Source organism: Pholcus phalangioides, unplaced genomic scaffold (genome assembly GCF_987345545.1).
Source record: "Pholcus phalangioides strain wild (caught in Gottingen) unplaced genomic scaffold, Ppha-v1.0 ptg000011l_1, whole genome shotgun sequence".
Classification (NCBI taxonomy): Eukaryota; Metazoa; Arthropoda; class Arachnida; order Araneae; family Pholcidae; genus Pholcus; species Pholcus phalangioides.
In genome coordinates, this window is record NW_028301604.1 from 58,796,122 (window position 1) to 58,817,858 (window position 21,737).

Consider the following 21,737-nt stretch of genomic DNA (forward strand, 5'->3'; position numbering starts at 1 on the left):
TTTCTATCTTTGAGCAGCTACAACCATTTCAGAGTGGACACTTACTTTGGACAATGTAATGCCTGTGCTTGTTATTTCTGTGAATTCAGCAGATGCTGAAAGCCCCAAAGAAACAATTTTAATTGTTTGAAATGCGACCATATAGCATTTTAGAATTTTTTCAGCATTATTCCTGGAGAGTGGGAAAGTGAATTTTCAACGTGACCCCATGCCCCCACAAAGAATTCCCAGTTGCTCATTTGTAGTCAATATTTTTTGTGAAATAATACCTTCAGTTCCTCTTACGATCAGTCCAGATGATCACATGTCTGCGACTGCTGCTAATCAGGTGAAATGTTGCCACCTTGAGATATTGTTGATTTAATTTCAATTGTGATTGTATGCTAATTTGCATGACCTATGTACCTCATCCAGAGTTTATGAATAGTTTGCCTAAGCCAGAAACAAAACAGGTTATTTCTTGTATAAGCAGTGTGTTCAATCAATGTTTTTCCTCAATTGAAATATTGTCCCTTATCTAAAATGAGTTTGTTGTTTGAATGATTGTGCTGCGTACTTCGATCTGGGAATTATTGATGTTGTGGTAACTTCACGTTTACTGCTATCATAATTTCTAACCAGATTTTTCATATATCCTATTGCCTGCTTGGATGTTGAATCAACTCAAGTAAAAGATTGCTCCTATGTTGGTTCATCTGTTGCATGATAAGCGTTGTCGATGGACAAAATATCATTGTGAAAGACGAAATGAAAATGTCAGGACCTTGTGAGAGAAATCTATTTGTTTTCTTGTTCAGAAATGTTTTTCATGAATTTTGTTAACCAATGCGCAAACGAGCTTAATGATTGTAAAATGTAAAAAATAATTTGTTAAAGGTAATTAAACTACTTGTGGTGAAGAAATCGTTCTATCTCACTTGGTTGTCTGTTGATATAGGATACATACAAAAAATAAAATAAAAATACAGAAAAAATGCAATTAACATTGCACATTGAAAGCGTTTTGGAGGGTACAGGTCTGCTGATACGAAACCTGTATAATATCAGTACAGTGAACTCTCACTAATCTGACACATAACAGACCAGGGTGTGCCAGATTACTGGAAGTAAATTGAAATTGCCCATTTAAATTTTATTAAACTTCTGTGCAGCGACATAATTTCTCATAGGCGGAGATAGACATGAAAAGCTGGAGGGGGGCCATGATGATGCCAATTCATATACATGTACATACCGGCTGTCATTAATGCTGTAGGGGGGGGGGGCATTGCTCAGTGCCCCCCACATCTCCACTCGTGTATTTTCCTCTTTTATGCTTGAAAAAAAAACCCACCTAAAAACACTGGACAGGCTGGACTAGCGATGGCCGAATTACTGAGAGTTTATTGTACTTTCTTTTAGAAAACTGGACTATATGTATTATCTGCTTTGCTTAGATATAGAAACCAATCAGTGAAACAAACAAAAATATGACCTTTTTAAAAAAGTTTGACTTTTTTTCTTAACTGGAAAAAAATAACATAAGAGTAGGCAACTCAAGATTTAAGCAACAGTAATGTCATGCCAATTATAGTTTAAATATATGTAATTTACAATATAATTTTAAAAAATTCAATTTTGTGGGTATTTTTTTTTGTCAAGTATGATTTTTATATAACAAAATTTTAATTCCAATTGAAGTTTGAAATCAACCACTGAATTATTATAATTATTATTTTTTAGGTCTATGCGGGTGGGGTCATTTTTAAAGAAGTTTCAGGTGTGCATCTTCTGCATTTATACAAACACACACACATTTTGATTCAGCCCGTTGAACGTCATATAAACAGGAAGTCAACTGCATTAAAATTTTCAACTGCATATGTGAATTAAAAGGATATTTTGATGTATAATGTCAGAAAAGGGTATAAAACTTATGCAAACGTCGATGGATGTGTCAACACAAATCATAAAATCTAAAAAATGGAAAAGTTTTGAAATGTAAAAAGATACGCATATGAAATACTGAAGGTGTTAAATGCTTATACGCTTATCTAATTATACTTTTTCAAAACTGAAATAATGAGATTCTATTCCATAAATGAAAAGAAAAAAAAAGTAAAAATATTGAAATAATTTCATGAGTTATGAAAAAAAGTTGTAATTAGAAATTTAATTTTTTCCCCTCAAAAATACTACCTACTACTATTTATGAAACTGTCAGAATATTACATTATTACTCAAAAATTAAATTTGTTTGTACAAGGATGTACTTTTTCCAAGACAAAAATGAAAATAATTTCAATGTATGAAAGACTTAAGTAAATAAGTAGCTTACAAAATGTTAGCTACCCACTCTTTAATTTACCATTTATCACCTATATGGAAAGACTAAACTTGAAAAAATAATAATGTAACTAATTGACGTGAAACTGATAAAAAAAAAAAACCTTGTTTCTTCGGCCTAGAACATGCTAAAATCAGTTAGCAGCATTAGTCATTTGATGTGTTCACATGACAAGATTATATGTTAATTTTGTAACATGAAAACTACATCAAGGAAAAGCCTTAAAAAACTCGAAATCTGTACAAAAGAACTAGAATTAGCTTCAATAAGATAAATTTTTCAAATTTGAAAATAGAAACAAATAATTTAGCTTTACTTCAAAATGGGTTGACAACATATATCAATAAAAAACTGGATAAAAAACTTGGAAATAAAATTCATAAGTGAATTGTACCAATTGGTTTAAAATTAACCTTTTAATGGCCGATGTTCATCAGTTTTCATAATCAGAAAAAAATATTTTTCTTACATGAAGGCAATTGATTTTTTTTTCTGAATGTGAGAGATTCCAAACTTAATTTACAAAACAAAAATTTCATTCATTTCAGCACTTATTCCATAAATTAAAAAAAAAATTTGTTTTTAATTTTAATGTTTCTATGGTAAGTCCAGAAAACATATAGGAAATTTTTTTCATGAATTTTGTAGTTGATATCTATAAACTAAAGGATCAGAAAGGTGAAATAAAAAAAAAATCAATTCAAATCGTAATTCGGCCATTAAAAGGTTAATAAATATATGTACTAGTAATACTTATTTCAAACACTCTTCACTCATACTCTTCAAAATTTGTACGAAAACCATAAATAGCTATAAAGAACTCGAAAACAAAGAAATCTCACTACACATGTCTAAAACACATATCTATCACTGCAAATGGAACCATCATTGAAAAGCATATGTAATTTCTGTTAGCTACATAGAAAATTATGCTTCTAGTTCCAAACCAATTCCCAGCTTATGACCGCCTTGATTAAAATTTTTTCCATCAATCATAGCAGAAAGAGAGAGCTGAATGCCTGAGAACAAAATAATAACAAATTAAATGGGATTGTCTACAACAGTTATCAGTGTATTTTTTCAATTTAATATAATCTAAAATAATTTCAAATTCATAGATGAAATGTGTGGCTAAAACGAATCAGATCAATTATCGATCAAGTTTGGTAAGATTCAAATATACTAAAATATATATATTTCATTTTTGATGTCTAATGATTTCATATACATTCTTACTTACCGGTAACACGATAAAAGTTCAAATCCAAGAATATATATTTTTAAATATTTATTATTTTATTATTTATTTAACAAAAGAAATTTACAAACATACACAAAGAAAGAAAATTGGTCATCGAGGTGAACATGATTGTTACATACTGGGGATGATGAGTTTTTCATAAGAAAGTAGAATGTGTGAAGGGGGAAAAATATCGATATATACACCTATATATAAACACAAAAATATAAATGGGGGGTGTTGATAATCAGTTAAATATTAAGTAATACATAGATGAAGGGAAAAAAATACTAGTTATACTATTGCGGTAATCAATGCATGGCGGGTGCATATTAAATACAGTGGAACTTCAGTCAACGAGCTTAATTCGTTCCACGAACATGCTCATTATCCAAATTGCTTGTATTTTAACGAATCAAACTTCCCCATAGGAAATAATGGAAACTCTGATAATTTATTCCACAATTATTCTTTCATATAAAAATGACTAATAAGAAAAAGACATTAAATCAATAATGCAGCACAATAATAACATAATAAACACAATAAAATATATATAATATAACACCATAAATAAACATACAGTATGATAATGTATACAAATTAACTTACACTAAACGAGTCAAGAGGAGGGACTATCATTTCGGACGATTTAAAGACTCTCTGGTGTTCGCAAACTTATTCTTTTGGAATAAAAAAGTACCTATCTGATGACACTTGCTTTTGCCTTTTTTTTTAGGATTTCTCGGAAACAAGAAATTGCCTTGTCATCAGGGTTGGCAAAAACCCGGGTTTTTTCAAAAAAAAAAAAAACCTACCTACTGGGCTTTTTGGGGTTTCTTCATGGTTTCTGATATTGAAGCATAAGGAAAGAAAGTTATATATACTGTAAATAAATATAATAGATTGGGTAATTTATGACAATTATTATTTATATAAGAATATTAATAATAATTAGCACAGAACATTAAATCATTAACGTTCTGAACATTAAATTTCAACATTAAAGCATAACGAAAGTTCAAACACCTCTAGTGGAGAAACACTGTTCCCAAATGATAAGAAGGAGTATAGTTTATTAGAACTGTGATTGAAAAAACAAAAACCCTCACAAATTATTTGTAAGCAACTAAATTCTGAAACAGATCAATCCGACTGGACTGGATGTTGTCCCTCCTGGATACAGCATTTCACCATTTCTTTCTGCTGCTTAGCTAGACAAGTTATGTGTATAAACTGTCCAAGTTAAAAAATTTTACTTTGAGAGAAGTGTAAATTTCGGGGATAAAATTTAGTCAGCAATGCCAAGGACTGAAGGTTCTGGAAGAAAACAATCCATTAAATGGACTATGGTGAATAAAACTGATAACAAATGGAAAATGACTTATGTAAGTTTTGCAATACCACAGTTAGTACAAAAGTGAAAAGAATCATGTGAATAAATGCAAGAAATCGGAAGCTCATTCCTTGTTTTTGTGTTCATCAAACACTGATGATAATGAACCTTCATGCATTGAAGAGACATCTACTTCATTGAAAAGAAAGCAACCTCTTAAAAATGATGTTTCTACATGCAGAAGTTCAAATATTATAGTGGATGCAGGAAAATCAAAACCCAAAAGCCAAAGGCCAATAGGACAATTTATTTTTAAAACAAGTGACTGCAGAAGTTTGTTCTTGATCGAAAAGTATCCAAATTTTTTATGCTAATAATATATCTTTTAACATAGCAGATAGTGATGCATTTAGAGAAATGGTTAATGCTTTAGGTTATATCCCTCCTAATAGGAAGAAATCAGCCGGATCATTAAATGAGGCAGATAAAACTGTTAATATGCTAATGGCAGAGAAATTGAAAAAATTCAACTATCGCTCTGATGTTGGATGGTTTGCCAAATGCAAATGCTGACTCCATCATCACAGTGAGTATCCACACTAGCAAGAGCACCCACTTAATAGATACTGTAGAATGTGGATCACACAACAGCAGAACTCTGCGTGGAAATAGCTGAAAGGGCTATGGATACTATCAAGCAAGAGTATAATAAAAGTGTTTTTGCTGATTTTTGCGATAACGTGGAACAAAATGAAAAATTTTCGTGACAGAATTGTCCAAAACCATCCACATGTCCTGGCTTTTGGCTGTTCAGCCCATTTTATGAATCTTTATTCATAATTACCAAAAATACATAGAAATATCCATTGAACATAAAGAAATTGAAAAAAGTACTGTGATTTTTTTAGATAATAAAGGATTATATAGAGAATGTGCCAACTTGCAAGTGCAGTTATCGAGTATTGTAAAGCCCTAGAGATAATTTGCGAAGAGATAGCTGTACTCTTGAACAGACAGTAGAAATATGGCTAGATGTATTGGAAAGTAAAGAATTATCTTTGTATAAGGAGTGTGTTGCACATTGCTTTTAACAAGCACTAACTGCATTTCCTTTCCTTGCAAATACGACTGATTCTGCTTTGAGAGGAAAAAGATTAACTAAGGAACAAGAAGCTTCCGCTGAACAATGGATTGAAAAACTGAATACAGAATTTGTTAGAGCACAACAGATGTTTCAAATAGAAGACGCAGATTTCTATCCAGGAACAATGTTTTCACAAAAAGTGATAGAGTCAGTTGAAGCAAAAAAGTTGTGGAAAACCATGCATTGCAAGGCAGAAAAAAATAAGATTTTTAATGCAGACTTTCGCAAATTTTTGGAAGACCTGCATTCAATCAGATCCACATCTGCATCAATTGAGCATATTTTTTCTACTTTTGGACTAGTATGATCAAAACTGAGAAACAAACTAAGATGTGAAAAAGCAAAGAAATTAGTGAAAGTGTATAGATCACTCAAATCAAAAGGTGTTATTGAAAAGGATTGGTAATTGTGAGTTAGAAAACAATTATGAAATGTTTATTTTCTTTACTTTAAAAAAAAAAGACATTTAAAATATAATGGGAAGAAATATAATTTAAATAGCAATGAATGCATAGATTTATTTAAGCGTTTTTCTTAAGACAGGGTCATGAGTCGCCCACATTCTGGACCAAGGACCCCTTGGCAAATATCTTTCGTGGAGCCCCTCTGTAATGAATTTATATTGTAAAAAAATCAAAAATAATAAGCGATTTCAGCAACAGTTGTGATTTTGGCAACTTATGGCAGCATTTTTGGTGATAATTAACATTGTCTCATATTTTTCCATATTTCAGATTATAGTTTCCTATAATGAAAGTGGTCCCCAGTACAGATGGGATGAGTATTATGCCCTTTTGCAGAATATTGCTCAGGTATTCTGCCAAATATCTGTGTGTAAATCGGAGTACATCAAACTAATTCTAAAAAATTATATTAACCGGAATTTCTCATAAATTAAAAATTTACTGATTATATTTTATTGTATGGTGTATATTACTGTCGATATTCCCCCCTTCCAAAAGAGGTTATGTCATTTCTAGTAATAAAGTTATGTAATTTCTAGAATAAGGAAAACATGAAACTGAAAATAGAATCCTATTACAATAAGGTAGAAGTGCATATAAATTACTCAAGTCAAGTTCACTATGGAAAGATGTACCCAGACAAGATACATATTAAGTTCACTACTGAAAGATGTACTTAGACTAGATACATATTAAGCTACTGAAAGAGGCAAAACTGGCAAAGAACATATAAACAGAAGCGTATTTATGGTTTTGCCGCCTGTGGGCCACACAAATTTTGCAGCCTTTCTCCCATTCTAATCCGATCTTGACTACTCTTTCCTTGAATTAATCACCCTGTGCTATAATCCACTTGCTCCCCCCCCCCTCCTCTAGCAAGTACAGGTGTGTTTCTAAAGTCTTTCTTTTAGTCATTCACATGCTTGTGCTGTTTTGGTTACTCACATACTTGCACACTCCCTAGGTCACTCACTGACCAGGTCCCTCGCTTTGTAGGTCACCTGTTTGGTCATTTGCATGCTTGCTCATGCTAAAAGGCTGGGATTACAATATAAAAGTTTTCTAAAAGTTCTTTTATAAAATTTTAAAAATTAAACCAGTAAAATTATATTTCATTTACTGCAATTTAACCTATGAGCTTTATATATTGGTTGGATTCTTCAATTTTTATAAAAGGGATTTTATCAAACTTTTATAGTGTAGTATCGGACTAAGTCACTTTTACTCACATACTCTCTAGGTCACTGACTGACCTAGTCCCATGCTGTCATTCAGCCAAATATCTGTGTTAATCTAAATACATCAAACTAATTTTATAAAATTATATTGATTGGAATTTTTCCTATAAATTGAAAATTTACTGACATTTTATCGTGTGTGCCCTTTCTGTGAAAGAGGTTATGTCAGGATGAATTTCTAGAATAGGGATAATATGAAACTGAAAATAGAATCCTACTACAATGAGGTGGAAGTGAGCATAAACTACAGAAATCAAGTTTACTACTGAAGGATGTACCTAAACAAGATTCCTATTGAGTTACTGAAAGAGGCAAAAGGAGCAGAGAACATCTAAAGAAGAAAAATAAAAAAATAACTCGTAAATTTTATGATGCATTGGTAGTTGAGAGTAAATAATGATTGATATTTTCTTGATTAGTTGTAAAATTGTAACAAATGATGGAAAAAAAATTGATTCTTTAAGTAATATGTATTAAAATAAAATATATTATTGAAATTTGATTGCCAGTATCATGACAATAAAAGTCATTCAATTACCAGTTTTAATATTTGTTTAAATAACAACTTATATATATATATATTGAATTTTATTTATGCTATCTCATTTAAAATTACCAATAACTTTATTTTCAATTAAAATGACAAATTTATAATCATGATGAATTTTGAGAAAATTGATATTTGGACAAAATTTCAGCAGAATATTCAGTATTAAGCTAAATCACCATTCATCCCCTCCCTAGATCCACGTAATGATGATTTTTCATGAAATACATTTTAGTTTACTGAGATTTGCTGCAGTCCTTTATTTCCTGAATCTTCAGCAATTTTAACGAATTTGTCAAAAACTGCATTTTATGATTACGATTTACTTCATTATTCAATATTGTATTTTTTCCAGTACTTTCTTTGATTAAATATGGTTATTCTAAGTATGAAGGCCTAATTTTTAGTTGTACCCATAAGAATATTACTAACATCAATAAAAAACATTTTTCATTTAGTTAGAATTAAAGCAATCAAGTTTGCCTGTGACCCACCTGTACGATCGTTGCGAACCATAGGTTGAGAAACGATGGTCTAAACCAGTATTTCCCAAAGTGGGCAATATCACTCCCTGGGGGGGGGGGCAATGGAATGGCTAAGGGTGCTATGAGTAGAAGCTCCAAGTATAACATGGGGTCCTATGGGTTGGCTTCAGTTGGGGGGCGAGGAGGAGAGAAAACATTTCTCTGAAGGAGGTGATGGAACAAAAAGTTTGGGAAGCTGTAGTCTAAACCAGTGGCTCTCAAATTGTTGTCACCCACGGTTCCCTTGCCCAACTCATGGCTCATCTGCGGCTCCCCAGAATAGTTTAATAGATATTTTCGTTTATAAAAGAACCACTTCGAAGTGTAAATAGGTGTATAAATCAATATTCTTTCCCCCCCCCCCCAGCTCATCATGACTCCCCCTGACAAAGGTTGGCAAAGCATCTAGGAGCCGTGATGCACACTTTGAGAAAAACTGATCTAAACTGTATAGGGGTAACTATTTTCAGAATCTCTTGAACCATCATCAGTGTGTTGTGATAGCAATAGTGTATTGTTTTGCTACAAACATGCAGTCTATGTTTTGATAGAACATTACTTATGTTGATTGACCATTACTTATGTAATGGTTGAACATTACTTATGTAATGGTTGAACATTACTTATGTAATGGTTGAACATTACTTATGTTGATTGACCATTACTTATGTTGTTTTGAATTTTAATTAACAATGAAATACAAAAGTATTTGAAATTTATTCTATGCATTAGCATGCTTATCAATAATTAAAGATTGCCATAAAGAACCTGACATTTACCTTCTCTTAGTCTATGGGACAATCCAAAACCTATTTGACTAGAGTTATTGATTTTTGCCTGAATAAAAAAAATAGAACACAGAATATATGATACATTATGCATGTTGCAGCAACTTTCAAACAGTGAAAAATAGAATTATATTCTTTTTGGCAACAATGTCAAAATTGATATGTTAGACACAAAACATACAATGCATAATTCCATAGTCATCAGTAATAACACTCCAAGCTAATAGAAACCAAAAATATAGTTTCTGTAAAATAAACACAGCCTACACTTGGTTTCATGCAACATGTTTACTTAAATTTACAATATCATTCAGCGAATTATTAGGAAACTAAACTAATATCTAAAAGTTCAAAAAGCATTGTTCTAGAATAGAATGCAAAAATAGCATTATTAAAAATATTTTGAAGAATATGGGAGTTGCATTATTGCTATATGTATATTTGTAAATTTATATGTTTAAAAACTTAAAAAGACCTATAATGTATATCGCTTTTAATGACATCTTTCCTATAATGTCAGTTTTTAAAGGTCTACACCAATGAAATTAGCAAATTTGGCTTATTATTTAGTAAGAAACTCTTGCAAAAGTTATTATTTTGTCCCAGAGAGCAACATACTGAGGTCTGACTATATATATGTAAACATATTCAACCAAGTACTACAGAAGTTGTCTTCCATAAAAATAAAAATTTTCAATTTTACTCAGGGTATTTTAACATTTTAACTGACTGGTGGTATTGCATGATAAAAATAAAAATTTCTAAAAAGTTCAATGCAACTGTGAATAAATATTAAATCATACATAGCAGTCTCATATTTAGCTGTTCACACAGGAAAAAGGGAAGGGAAAATGGCTAGAGACATTTTCTAGTTTTGAAGCAATAACCCAAGCTTCCAAGTATATTTTTTATCTGAACTATATGAAACACAAGTCAGTTAAGTGGCAGAGACTGATGTGCCTCAGAAAAAAAAAAAAAAAAAAATCTTCTTGACCAATTCGGTGCTTAACAAGTTAAGAGTTCAACATTTCAGTAACATAATTTTTATAATCTATATTAAGTACTAAAAACTGCTCTTGAATGGAAGCTCAGTAGCTAGTTTTTGACATGTAAAAAAAATTGAAATAAATCATGAATGCTTACTTTCAAAGCAGTATCAGTATCCAGAGTATATATGCATCCTAAACCAAATTTTGTGACATTGCTGCTTGATGTCCATGCTACTTGAACACCAGTTTCAAGATTAGCATTAACTTTTTGATAAACGGAGCCACCAAACTCTTGTCCATCATTCCTAAAATAAAGATTCTTTTAATTGTTACATATGGAATTGGATTATTTAATTTACCATCCTTTCTGTTAAGTCCCCAAAAAATTTCTATCTATACACTTTGCAAACAATAGAAACAAGTTGAAGACCACAAATAAAATAAAAGATATCTGCATTAATCACTTGGTAAAAAGATCAACTGGTGCACCATGGGGTTTAAAAAAATGTGGAGGAAAAATGAAGAAAACTATTAGGTCCTCATCCTTGATTGTTTTAAAAAGTGAATATCCCTGTTATTTATTGAAATAGTGTCCTATATCTACGTGCAGTGCAACGTTTCCCAACTTTTTGCAGACCTTGCCCAACCAACTAGAAAGTTTGTCAAGGGAATAACCCCCCCCCCCCCCCGAGAAACTTCAGTTCTATAACAAAGTTTGGTTTTTTACATAACAAAAATTCTTTTTGCTTTGCATCCTTTTTAATTTTGTAACCTGTGAACTCCCACATCCCACCGCTGCCTCAGTTCTTTCTCTTTCCCTGTTACTAGTAATTTTTAAAATTCAAAAGTAAACTCCTATTCACGTTGAGGGAGCCACCAAAAGGTCATTTACTTAGTTAAAAAAACAGCAGTTCTTAACCAGGGGTCCTTGGAGTGACTTCAGTGGTCTGTGAGCTTGGATGAGAAAGAAATTAACTCATTGAACAGAAAATGTAGGCTTTCATGGCCAGAGTTTATAAAAGTATCCATAGTTTTCAGGGTGTCATGTTCAAGGCTTTTTATCAGCACACGTTTCATGCACTACTGCAGTGGACTATGTTTCTGGTGTATGATGCAGTGGACAATGTTTCTGGTGTATGATGCAGTGGGCAATGTTTCTGGTGTATGATGCAGTGGAAAGCCATCATCTTTGTATTTCCACACTTTTTGGCATCTGACTTTATCGATGTGATTACTCCTGTCTTCGAACCGGTCATATAGAGAGAGAGCACCATCTGTAGTTATGGCAGATATGTTGCCTAAGTCCAGCTCACATTTGGCCAATGTTTCTGCTGAACTTGAATGTAAGTCGAAACTTCGTGTGGTATCCTTAAGTGCAACGACACTAGCTAACGCTAACTGCTCAACAATTTTGGAGTTTTTGTCAATACCATAAATGAAAATGGCTGCTTGTGCGGTATCTGTTGAATTCGTCGATTCATCCATAGCTACTAATTAAAACAAAAATTCCTCACACATTTGGATTTGTGAAGGTCTTGAATACATCTGCTGACAGATCCACGGGTCCTGCTACTGTCACACCAGACAAACTAATGTTCGAAACAGCATGAGCATGTGATGGGCAAAGCACATCAACTGCAGACTGAAGGCATTTTTTAACGAATTCTCCATCAACGAAGGGCTTCCCACGTTTCACAATTTTTTCTGCTATTATGTAGCCAACGCGAACACAATTTTCAGACTGTTGCTTTCTCCAAAGAATAATGACTTGACAATTCAGCTTCGATTTCAGTTCATTGACTTTTTCCTTACGAAAATGTCCCTCCAATCCAGATACTTCACACTATGCTTGGTATCGTAATGTCTCTTAATATTGTGTTCTTTCATCATGGCTACGCTCTCATTGCAAATGAACTGCTTTAGCCTTGTGTTCAACGAAAAAATAAAGGAATGACCACTTTTTTTGAAAAAAATCACTTTTTCTTCAACTTTCCTTTTTTTGCTATCACGGTTCACCATCATGCATTTAAAGACTAAAAAGCTTCTGATCAAAGGCCTCAAAGACCAAAAATACAAGTAAACTAGCTGTACCAATATGTACAAATCCTTCTTCCAACCAATCAAGATACATACATCCACCAGCTCCTTTCCCAATCATGCACCCAAGAAATACGATACCATGGAAATTCCGTTCATTTCTGCTTTCTCCCACTCAAGGAGGATAGAATGTACTCGAAGTTATTTATGGTGAAGAAGTGTATGGTGTGGTCCTCAAAGCAGAACATGCCAAAATCTGCGACGTACGTCGCAGAACAATTACAGCTACTGCAGAACTATTAATATGGAAGTATTTTAAGAAAAAGTGCAAAAAAACACTATTATGGGAATTTTTACCGCAGAACATCTCCAGTCAGCCCAGGGCTTGTTGCAGAGCAATGCAAAACATTCTGCTTTCAGGGGTGTGGTTTCTTTTGCGCTAAAAGCCTTATTAAGAAGCTAAATACTGCACACTGATCAGTCTGTCCTTGTTATAAGTCTATATGAAGCTGGGTGACTTATTTTTGCCGAAATCTTTATTTTACCCTATTTTTTAATGATATTGTGTCAATCGATCAAAATGCTTTGGCAGGCCATGGGTTGAAGACCCCTAGTGTAGATGGTTTGTGTCTACAGGCAGACTTGAAAATTAAATTCTAATTAAAATGATTAAGATGAAATAATTTAAGTGTTTTCAACTTTTAAGCATATGTAATTTTACTGAAATATTATGATATTCAACTTACACATTAGTATGTAGAGTGAAATCTTCATTGGAGTATCCAAAAGCAAAGTCTGATTTAGTCAACTTATTACTACCAGTATCATACGATGCTTGGAAACCAGCAAGCCAACCTCGAATTCTAAAAAATACTGCCACTATTGAATTGAATTTATACATAAGATAAAATTTGACATTAATTCTTAGAATAAAAAGCAGTCAAAAAATAATGTTGATTTACCCCAAAACAGCTGCACCATGAACTTTTGGACCACTGTAATCTAAGTCAACTTCACTGTTAACATGAATATTTTCCATCATATATGCAGCTTTAACTGTTCCAGTCTTCTTGCTTTAAAAGAGACATCCATTTTAAAACTAATTGCTTGCTTACATGCAGCATACAGGGAAAAAAAATTAATACGTAAGTTTTGTACTTCAAATGACAAACTTCTTGGAATGCATGATGCAGCACTGTTAAATTTTTAAATAAAAATTCTAGAGCACGGATTCATAAATTTTTTGGTGCTCATAGCTTATTAATAGCTACAAAATATAGTACCAGATACCAGTGCTGTCTTACAGGGGCGTAGTTAGAAATTTCATTCAGAGGGGAGGGGACCAAAGTGATAGAACAATGGATTTTGCCATCTTTTTCCTGGTCATTTTCTGACATTTTCAAGAGGACCAGACCCCTCAAGTCCCCCCCCCCCACTATGCCCTTGCCGTCTTAAGAGCATTATGAGTCCCCGCTATTCGAATTTTTGAGGGAACTTATCCGACTGGAAGTGATTGCTAACAAATTTGCAGGCTTAATCTCAAAAATCTTATAACGAGATCTCATTATCACAAGGCCTCCTCTGCACCTGAGCCCCATATGTTAATACACCATTAGATGGTTAGATTTATCATACAAGTATTATGCAAGCCTGTCTTTTACTGGAGTTCTATTAAAAAAAATAAGCTTTGTAAAATTAGACTAGTTTTGATTTATCATAATCAGTTCCATCAAACAGCACTTGTGTGAGTATTGTGCACATTCATATAATTTTTTTTTTCAATAATATGACTCACCCCGACTGAGGAGCAAAAGTTGAATCCAATGCGAATGTTAAACCTTTGAATGGCTGATCTTCAACAGAGATTTCTGTAGTCAAGATATTTTCTGTCGACCACTTTTCTTTCAACACTACTCCTAAAAATGAAAAACATATGCTTTAATTCTTTCACCTCATTAATATATTTCACCAAGGCTTGACAAATCTGGGGTGCCAGTTCGCCATGACAGCTAAAAAAATCAGCATTGGCACCTGAAATTTTCTGATTAAATTGGAATACAAGGACAATGCAGAATTTTTTGAATTTGTGTAACTGTTTACACCAACATGGGAAAAGGTCACCAAATCACAGAAAAATGTATAAAAAATTATTTCGGCCTGTCTACTAAAAGAAACAAAAACAAAAAAAATGTTTGGTGCCTGAGAATTTGGCCGGCAACCAAATTTATTTTTCGATCGGTCTTATTTATCAGTTTTTGAAGGAAAAAACCCACATATCTTTAGAGTATTCAGCATTGAATTTATCAATATCATCAAAAGATATCAAGTATAAACTAGATAATATTTCAAATTAACCAGTTGCATAATCCATAATCTGTAAGAAAATAACCAGTAAATGATGAGTCTTACTTTTCATAAACAAAGAATAATCCACTTTTCAGTGCATTAAAAAAGAAAACATTTCCTTATCGAAGGGCTTACTGATATATATGTGATGGATGACAACAATAAACTTGTTGGAAGCACATCACTACAGACCATCTTCAGGCACTCCAATCCTGTCATGCATGTACTTTGGGACAAGGACGGCATCATACGAAGAAGGACTGTTCAACAAGTGGCAACTCAACTCCAAAAAACCATTTAAGTATCACCATAAAGTACTCAAATCTCATTGGATTAATGACTCTCTTAAAGATCTCAAGACTGGCAGCAAAAAAATTGATGATATCATAGGCACAACAGAACACTTGCCTATACCTAATGGACAAGCTGAAATGATTGAATCGAACCCTGCTAAAAATGTTAAAGCCACATACATGGCTTATTCCCAGTGGTTTTTCTTACCTGATGATATCACCTCTCTTCAAAATAACTGACAATGACTCGAAAAAAACTGTTTACAGTATTGTCAACTATTATGTTTCTTTAAATATTGTTTTCTACTCAAAATGGCTTGTACCTGACTACAAATATACTATGATTCTCTCTCTTGAACAAATAAAATCTAGCTTATGCAGTTCAATAACCTCTAGTCTCTTTTCTCACTTGGATATTTGCATAACTAACATGTTTTTCTTTTTCAGAAAACCACTTCACTGCAAAGACTGTTACTATCCCGAGAAAACAACCTTCTGATGAATAACAGACGCTTCTCTGCAAAACTTTACATTGCTACTGCTTGACAAATCATAAAAAAAATTTAAGCACAATCTAAATTTCTTTGGAGCTAAGCATGGCTTTTTAAAGAAAAACAGCCCTAACCTCTTTACAACTGAGCTGAAAATGACTATTTTTTATTTGTGTTCATTGTGTACAAAATGCCCTTTAAAAATAAATTATTTTTATTTAATTAATTTGAGTCAATATCTTTACTAGGACCATTTGAGTCAGATACAGACACGTGTATGGTCTTAACTTAAAAAAAAAATTAAAAACCATCAAAAATGTTGCACACATTACACAAATGTATACCTCTGCAGAAAAGAGGCTAAATAATGGGGTTTTTTCACTTTTCTGGGGTTTAATGGCCCCTTTCGATGTTGGAAGAGAGATCATATGAAAGCAAAAAATTTTGCCTGCAAGCACAGACAAAAAATTTCAGGTGCCAATATGATTTTCTAGTCACAATGGTGACATGGCTCCTGGGATTTGTCAAGCTCTGCCTTATCTATGTACAGCGATGAGAGACAGATAATTTATTTTTTAATTATACCACAGACATTTCCTACAAACAAGGGCAAAATAGACTAGGCCCTACAGTTTATTGAAAAAGCATAACAGCAGCATTCAACATTTTTTTTCATGTATGTCGCAGAGGGGTACCTCTGCACCAATCCCCTTAGTGGGGGACTTCCTGCAGTAGCAATGTGTTCCGTGATAATTTTATTTGTGTTTCTTTTATACCTTAGAGTCATTAAAGATTTTGACAAAGATGAACTGGGTACCAAACTCACGACAACTCTCAACATCCTTTGGTACAGTAGGTGAATATCCTGCTATCCTAGTCCTGCGAAACAAGTACCAAATTTAGAAACATGATGCAAATGAATTAATCAAATGTGAATGCAAAAAACAATAAGTTTGTGGTGAGATTTGATTAGTATTGTGTCTCACAGGTGGTAGCACATGTAAAGCCAACGTCATCCTATTGTCACGCGTGCAATCGCTAGATTAGCAACCACACCATCAAGCGAGCAACATGTCGCTCCCATAGATTTTTGTTTTGTCTCATGTTTCGTGTTGTAAATTATTTAAAAAAAATTAATCATCCTGAGTCCTTCATTTTCTACAAAATCACGCAACCTGTCGACTAAAAGTTCACAAAAATATGCTGAAAATTTTTTCATCTTTTCTCCATCATGTAATATATATTAATTATTGTGAAAGTATGTTTACCATAATCATTCACTTTATAACTGGTTTCCAAAGAAGCTGAAACTTTTCCATCATCAGAATTGGATGATCCACCTACATCAAATTCTACACCAGAGCTTGTCCTAGTTTTACAACTGAGTTTCACCAGGTTGAAAACTACAAAAAAACACCAATTTTCACATTACAATGGGAATCAACATATTAATCATGAATGTACATTCTATAAGCACAATTTGTAAATTACATACAATATCCCTTTGTGAATACATCACGGGCTTGCTTTCCCAAGTCTGCATATGAGGGTGGAACCATTTTTTTCTCTTCTCTTTTGTCAAAAGAAAACGCACCAAAAGATGAAAGACAGCCAACAAGCTAACAAAAGATATTGATTTAAAAAAAAATGATTTCATGATTAAAAATTATAAACTATCAGTTACATGGTTACTGGAAAAATTAAATATATATTTGTACTAGTGATGCTTTTGTCCAGCTTTCAAATACTATTTTTACAAGATGTTTCACTTAAAAGGTTCATTTAAATTTTGATAGATTTTTTTTATACAGCCTTGTTACAATGATACTCAATGTAATGATAAATCTCTCTACAGCAACATTGTTGCAAATCTTGGAATTGTCACTAATGTCATCTTCTCTCAACAATATCCTTCACTGCAAAAAATTCCTCAACTATGTTTTTGAAGATATTTTGAAATTGCTGCACCAATTTTTATTTTACTCAAAAACACCTTCAATAGGCCCACATCGATGAGGTTGCTTCTCCTTGATATAATGATAACACTGCTCAACACTAATTTTATTTCAGAAGATATTTTGGTGATTTAAAGGTTACATTTGGGCACTGAATTCAAATCTGGCATTAGTTTCGTCAGACTCTAGTTTTTGAGATAAAGAGAAAATTAAGATCCAATAGTAATATATAAGTAGCACGATTCCTTGAAAGACTGGTTATGTTTTTGGAGATGTTGATTTTTAAGAAGAAAATTCATCGCTGCCTCCATGGGGATTTTAAACCCGGTCTCTCATTTGCCTGATGAGTACTCTACCCCCTAAGCTATGGAAACAGAATATTTCTTGCTTGGAGCATATATATATACATATTGAATGACTCCGTACATAACGGTGGCAGCAATCAACTCTTAGCTCATGAATGGCATAGGCCACCAGATGGCAAGATATATGTACAGATGTCCTTTCTTCAAATGAGAACACCAGGGTCAGAGTCTCCATGGAGGTAAAGATGAATTTTCTTCCTAAAATCATCATCTCCAAAAATATAACCAGTCTTTCGAGGGATCTTGTATTAACAAGTAGAGAGGGCATCTATACATATAAGCAGCATAAAAAATGACATTGAAACTGCGTGAAATCTACATCAATAATAAACTTAAGATCAATACATATAGAACACTGATGTCTGATGATGATATAAAATATAATAAAACAGCTATAGCACAATCCTTTTTTGGTGATGTGCTGGAGATTTTTTTTAGCGAGAAAAACATCCAAAAGTATGACGAGTAGTCACCAAGAGTAAAATGAAGTCATGCTTTCAGACGTCTTTCTTGCCAAAGAAAAAAACACATCACACTAAAAAATGATAATACTATGGCTGTTAAAACAAAAAAATGACTGCAAAAACAAAGCAACATTCTTGAACTAAATAAGGGATCGAGATAAAAAATAAAACATTCCAGAAAAAGAGATCAAGATAAAAAATATAACACCCTAGACCAGATACAGGATTAAAAATAAGAGATGGGATGAATATTCGGCCCTTTTGCCCAGTATTCGGTTCAGCTAAATAATGCTTAGATATTCGACCAAATATCTGTGTAAATCTAAGCACAAAAATTTTTTAAAAATATATTGATTGGAATTTTATGCATAAATTAAAAATTTACTGATTATATTTTATTGTTGTGTGTATCTCTTTAAAAGAGGTTATGTCAGGGTGAATTTTTAGGATAAGTAAAACATTATTGCAGTAGGAATCCTACTACAATAATGTGGAAGTAAGCATGATTTTGGAAGACGATTTTGGCTGGAAACGTTTTAAAAACCTGGTAACTATGCATCAGGGAGAGACAAGAAAATCATTCCACCGGAAAAAGAAATTTTTTGGTGGAATGATTAAGGAAGGAAAGCTAAGGTTTTTTTCAGAAATGGAAAATCAATCAGACGAGAATTTAGATTGATTTATTAGTAAATATACATTTCTGTGTGCACCCATCTTGATTATATTTGTGTTAGAGTTATTATGTATGTCAAATTCCATATTTTAAATTCTCAGTGTTGATGTGGCTTGTCTTTGCAAGCTTTCTCTACCAGTAAGCCTATACAATTAAAATGTAAAGACCTAGTTATAAAGCTGGTAAAAAAAATTAACCTTTTCCTTAATACACCTTTGGATTGAATGCGTTTTTAGAAATGAATTATTTGATTCACTGGGATACCAGTAATCATGAACTCAGATTTCGCCATTGTCTCGGGACCCAGGTAAATTAGAATAGAGCAGCATCTCTGTATAGCCTAAACAAACAAAATAAATAAGCTCCAAAATCCTAACCAACTCAACTGGCTGCTCTATAGATACAAAAGCCTATTACTACTAGCGACCTCTAGGGACAACTACACAATAACCAATAGTGAAAAAGGAAATGACACCCTAGAAGCTGGAGGAAATAATAGCCAATAGAAAAAAATGGCAATGGAAATGACTAACCATTGCTGACCAGGAACGAAAGCGGCAACAGACTAGAAAGAAAAGTGCTAAAGAAAAAATGTATAAAACTCTAGCTGTTCCCAATGTAATAGTATAGTGAATAAAAGACTAAAATAAAAAATTAAAAGTAAAAATTAATGGTTGCAGACTCTCAAATGAAATGTTAAAAGTATGTGTTATCTCACAAACTAGAACCAATTTGACAAAACCGACAGCAGTTTTAAAATCAGCAGCCCCTAACATTAAATATTTCTTGGTGACTTGAAAATATATATTTTGAGCAGTGTAATCTGTCTGCAAGTATACCTTTTCTTGGTCTGTATAATAGTTACACTGAGATCACACTATACACAAAAACTATAAGTAAATAGAAGTAATTTTCAAAACGTATTCCAGCACATGTGGAACCTGCAACTGTGATGGTTGAGTGGTCAGTTATGAACTCGCATGAAGAAGACCCGGGTTCGAACCCCACAGTGGTGATTGGCTAAAGCTGGTTTTCTGTGGTTCCCAATTTCAAGGCGCAAATACGAGCCAACATCCCCATTAAAAAGTCTCGCCACAGAAGCAACAGACCTACAATTGTATAAATATTCAATCACTTCAGAATATCATTTCAGTGAAATACTCATTTCACTTCAGAAATATGGATATGACAGCACTGAAAAATCAGAAAACTATGTACACATGCAGACTGTTAGGTACACACACACTTCTGGCACAATTCACTTGGTAGTAAATTGTCCATAGCGATAGACGAGTTGTACTCAGTTTGAAAGAAAGTACATGAGCAAACCTAAGTACATTCAGTTGATGAAATAGGCTTTCATGGTGTAGACATCTTAACCATCAAAGCTTTCCTTTCTCCTAAAATTACATTACTCCCACGAAAGCTAGAAAAAACTTTTTTATTCAAGGGTAGTAAAGGTGCTAAAATGTATTTATACTGCAGCAGTTTCAACTGTCACAGATGCTCGAAGTTTAACATCCACATCAATTTTGTATATGGCAATGTCCCAATGACTCATAATCAAGGAGTTGATTTTACCTAACAAGAAACAGTTTAATACTGATGAATCAAACAGAAAAATACTTCTAATTCCTTTCTCGTGAGCAATGAGAGTTGTTGTTAGCATTCCCCTATGAAATAATCTAATCAGTGACGTCCTACTATATATTCATAAATGCATTTACCAGCACTTCCAAAATCAGTCTCATATCAATGAGTCATTAGTGTTTATTTAAAATTTATATTAAAAAATGTACACAAATCAAGACAAGTTTCAAAACACCTAAATTACCTTTTAATGATCTTAAGAAGTGAAACCCCTCGTTTTTACACTCCAAAAGGTCGCGTCGTCCGCACCTTAAACACTAGATGTGTTGCCACTCTTCTTACAGAAGCATTTTGAAAATATCGAAAATCAATGAGGCTTTTCGAATAGACGTCATAACCATCATCACTCTGAGTGGCAAACACTGGATGATCCCATATAGAGATCAATGTTAAATTTGCCGATTTTAGCGTAGAAATGCTGAAATTTAGTGGGGTTTTCCATCATATCAATAACTTTAAAAATTGAATCGAATTTTTGATTTTCGAAATATTAAGTTCGCTTACAAAGGAACCAAAATAGCAGTACCCCTAGTGGATTCTAATACATGCTGATACAAAAAATTTCGAGCACCAACTTAAGAAAGTCTCTTTCATACTGATTTCCAGATGAAAGGTACTTCCAATCAATACCTGGTTAATTTAAATCGCCTAGTATGAGAACCCTCTTACGCTTACACATGTAGGAATTTCATCATGCAATTTGGCGATGTGGTTTGGATCCCTATTCGGTGGATTGTAACAAACCCCAACAATAAGTTTATGACATCTTTTGTTCTCAAGTTCAACCCATATGGTTTCAATATCACTTCTCTGCACGTTACACTCTCTAGCCTTCAAACAGGATTTGATGGTAATTGTAATTACCAT

At 33.0% G+C, this 21,737-nt stretch overlaps 2 protein-coding genes across 4 annotated transcripts in view; one reads left to right on the plus strand and one right to left on the minus strand.

The window, feature by feature from the left end:
- LOC149080630 (bone morphogenetic protein 7-like) overlaps positions 1-15,909 on the plus strand; it is a 32,416-nt gene extending 16,507 nt beyond the window's left edge. Inside the window, exon 6 of one of the 3 annotated variants that reach the window (XM_089239781.1) lies at positions 15,720-15,909. In XM_089239781.1, the coding sequence (XP_089095907.1) occupies positions 15,720-15,778 (59 nt within the window). In that variant the 3' untranslated portion in view covers positions 15,779-15,909. The other 2 variants (XM_089239780.1, XM_089239782.1) reach the window with 2 other exon arrangements.
- LOC149080631 (non-selective voltage-gated ion channel VDAC2-like) lies at positions 1,448-21,140 on the minus strand. Its single transcript, XM_089239783.1, has 9 exons — positions 21,055-21,140; positions 17,259-17,382; positions 17,032-17,166; positions 14,429-14,549; positions 13,596-13,706; positions 13,380-13,496; positions 10,751-10,901; positions 9,599-9,656; positions 1,448-3,345 (listed from the first exon to the last, which is right to left on the minus strand). The coding sequence occupies exons 2-9, from the start codon at positions 17,320-17,322 to the stop codon at positions 3,254-3,256; spliced, it is 849 nt and encodes a 282-aa protein (XP_089095909.1). The 5' UTR covers positions 17,323-17,382; positions 21,055-21,140; the 3' UTR covers positions 1,448-3,253.
- Positions 21,141-21,737: the final 597 nt, after the last annotated feature.

Coding starts and splice junctions, on each gene's coding strand:
- LOC149080631 (XM_089239783.1), bottom strand. CDS start 17,322: ATGGTTCCACCCTCATATGCAGACTTGGGAAAGCAAGCCCGTGATGTA. Junction 9,657..10,750: donor ATACTGATACTGCTTTGAAA/GTAAGCATTCAT, acceptor TTTTTTATTCAG/GCAAAAATCAATAACTCTAG. Junction 3,346..9,598: donor GTCCCATAGACTAAGAGAAG/GTAAATGTCAGG, acceptor TTTTGTTCTCAG/GCATTCAGCTCTCTCTTTCT.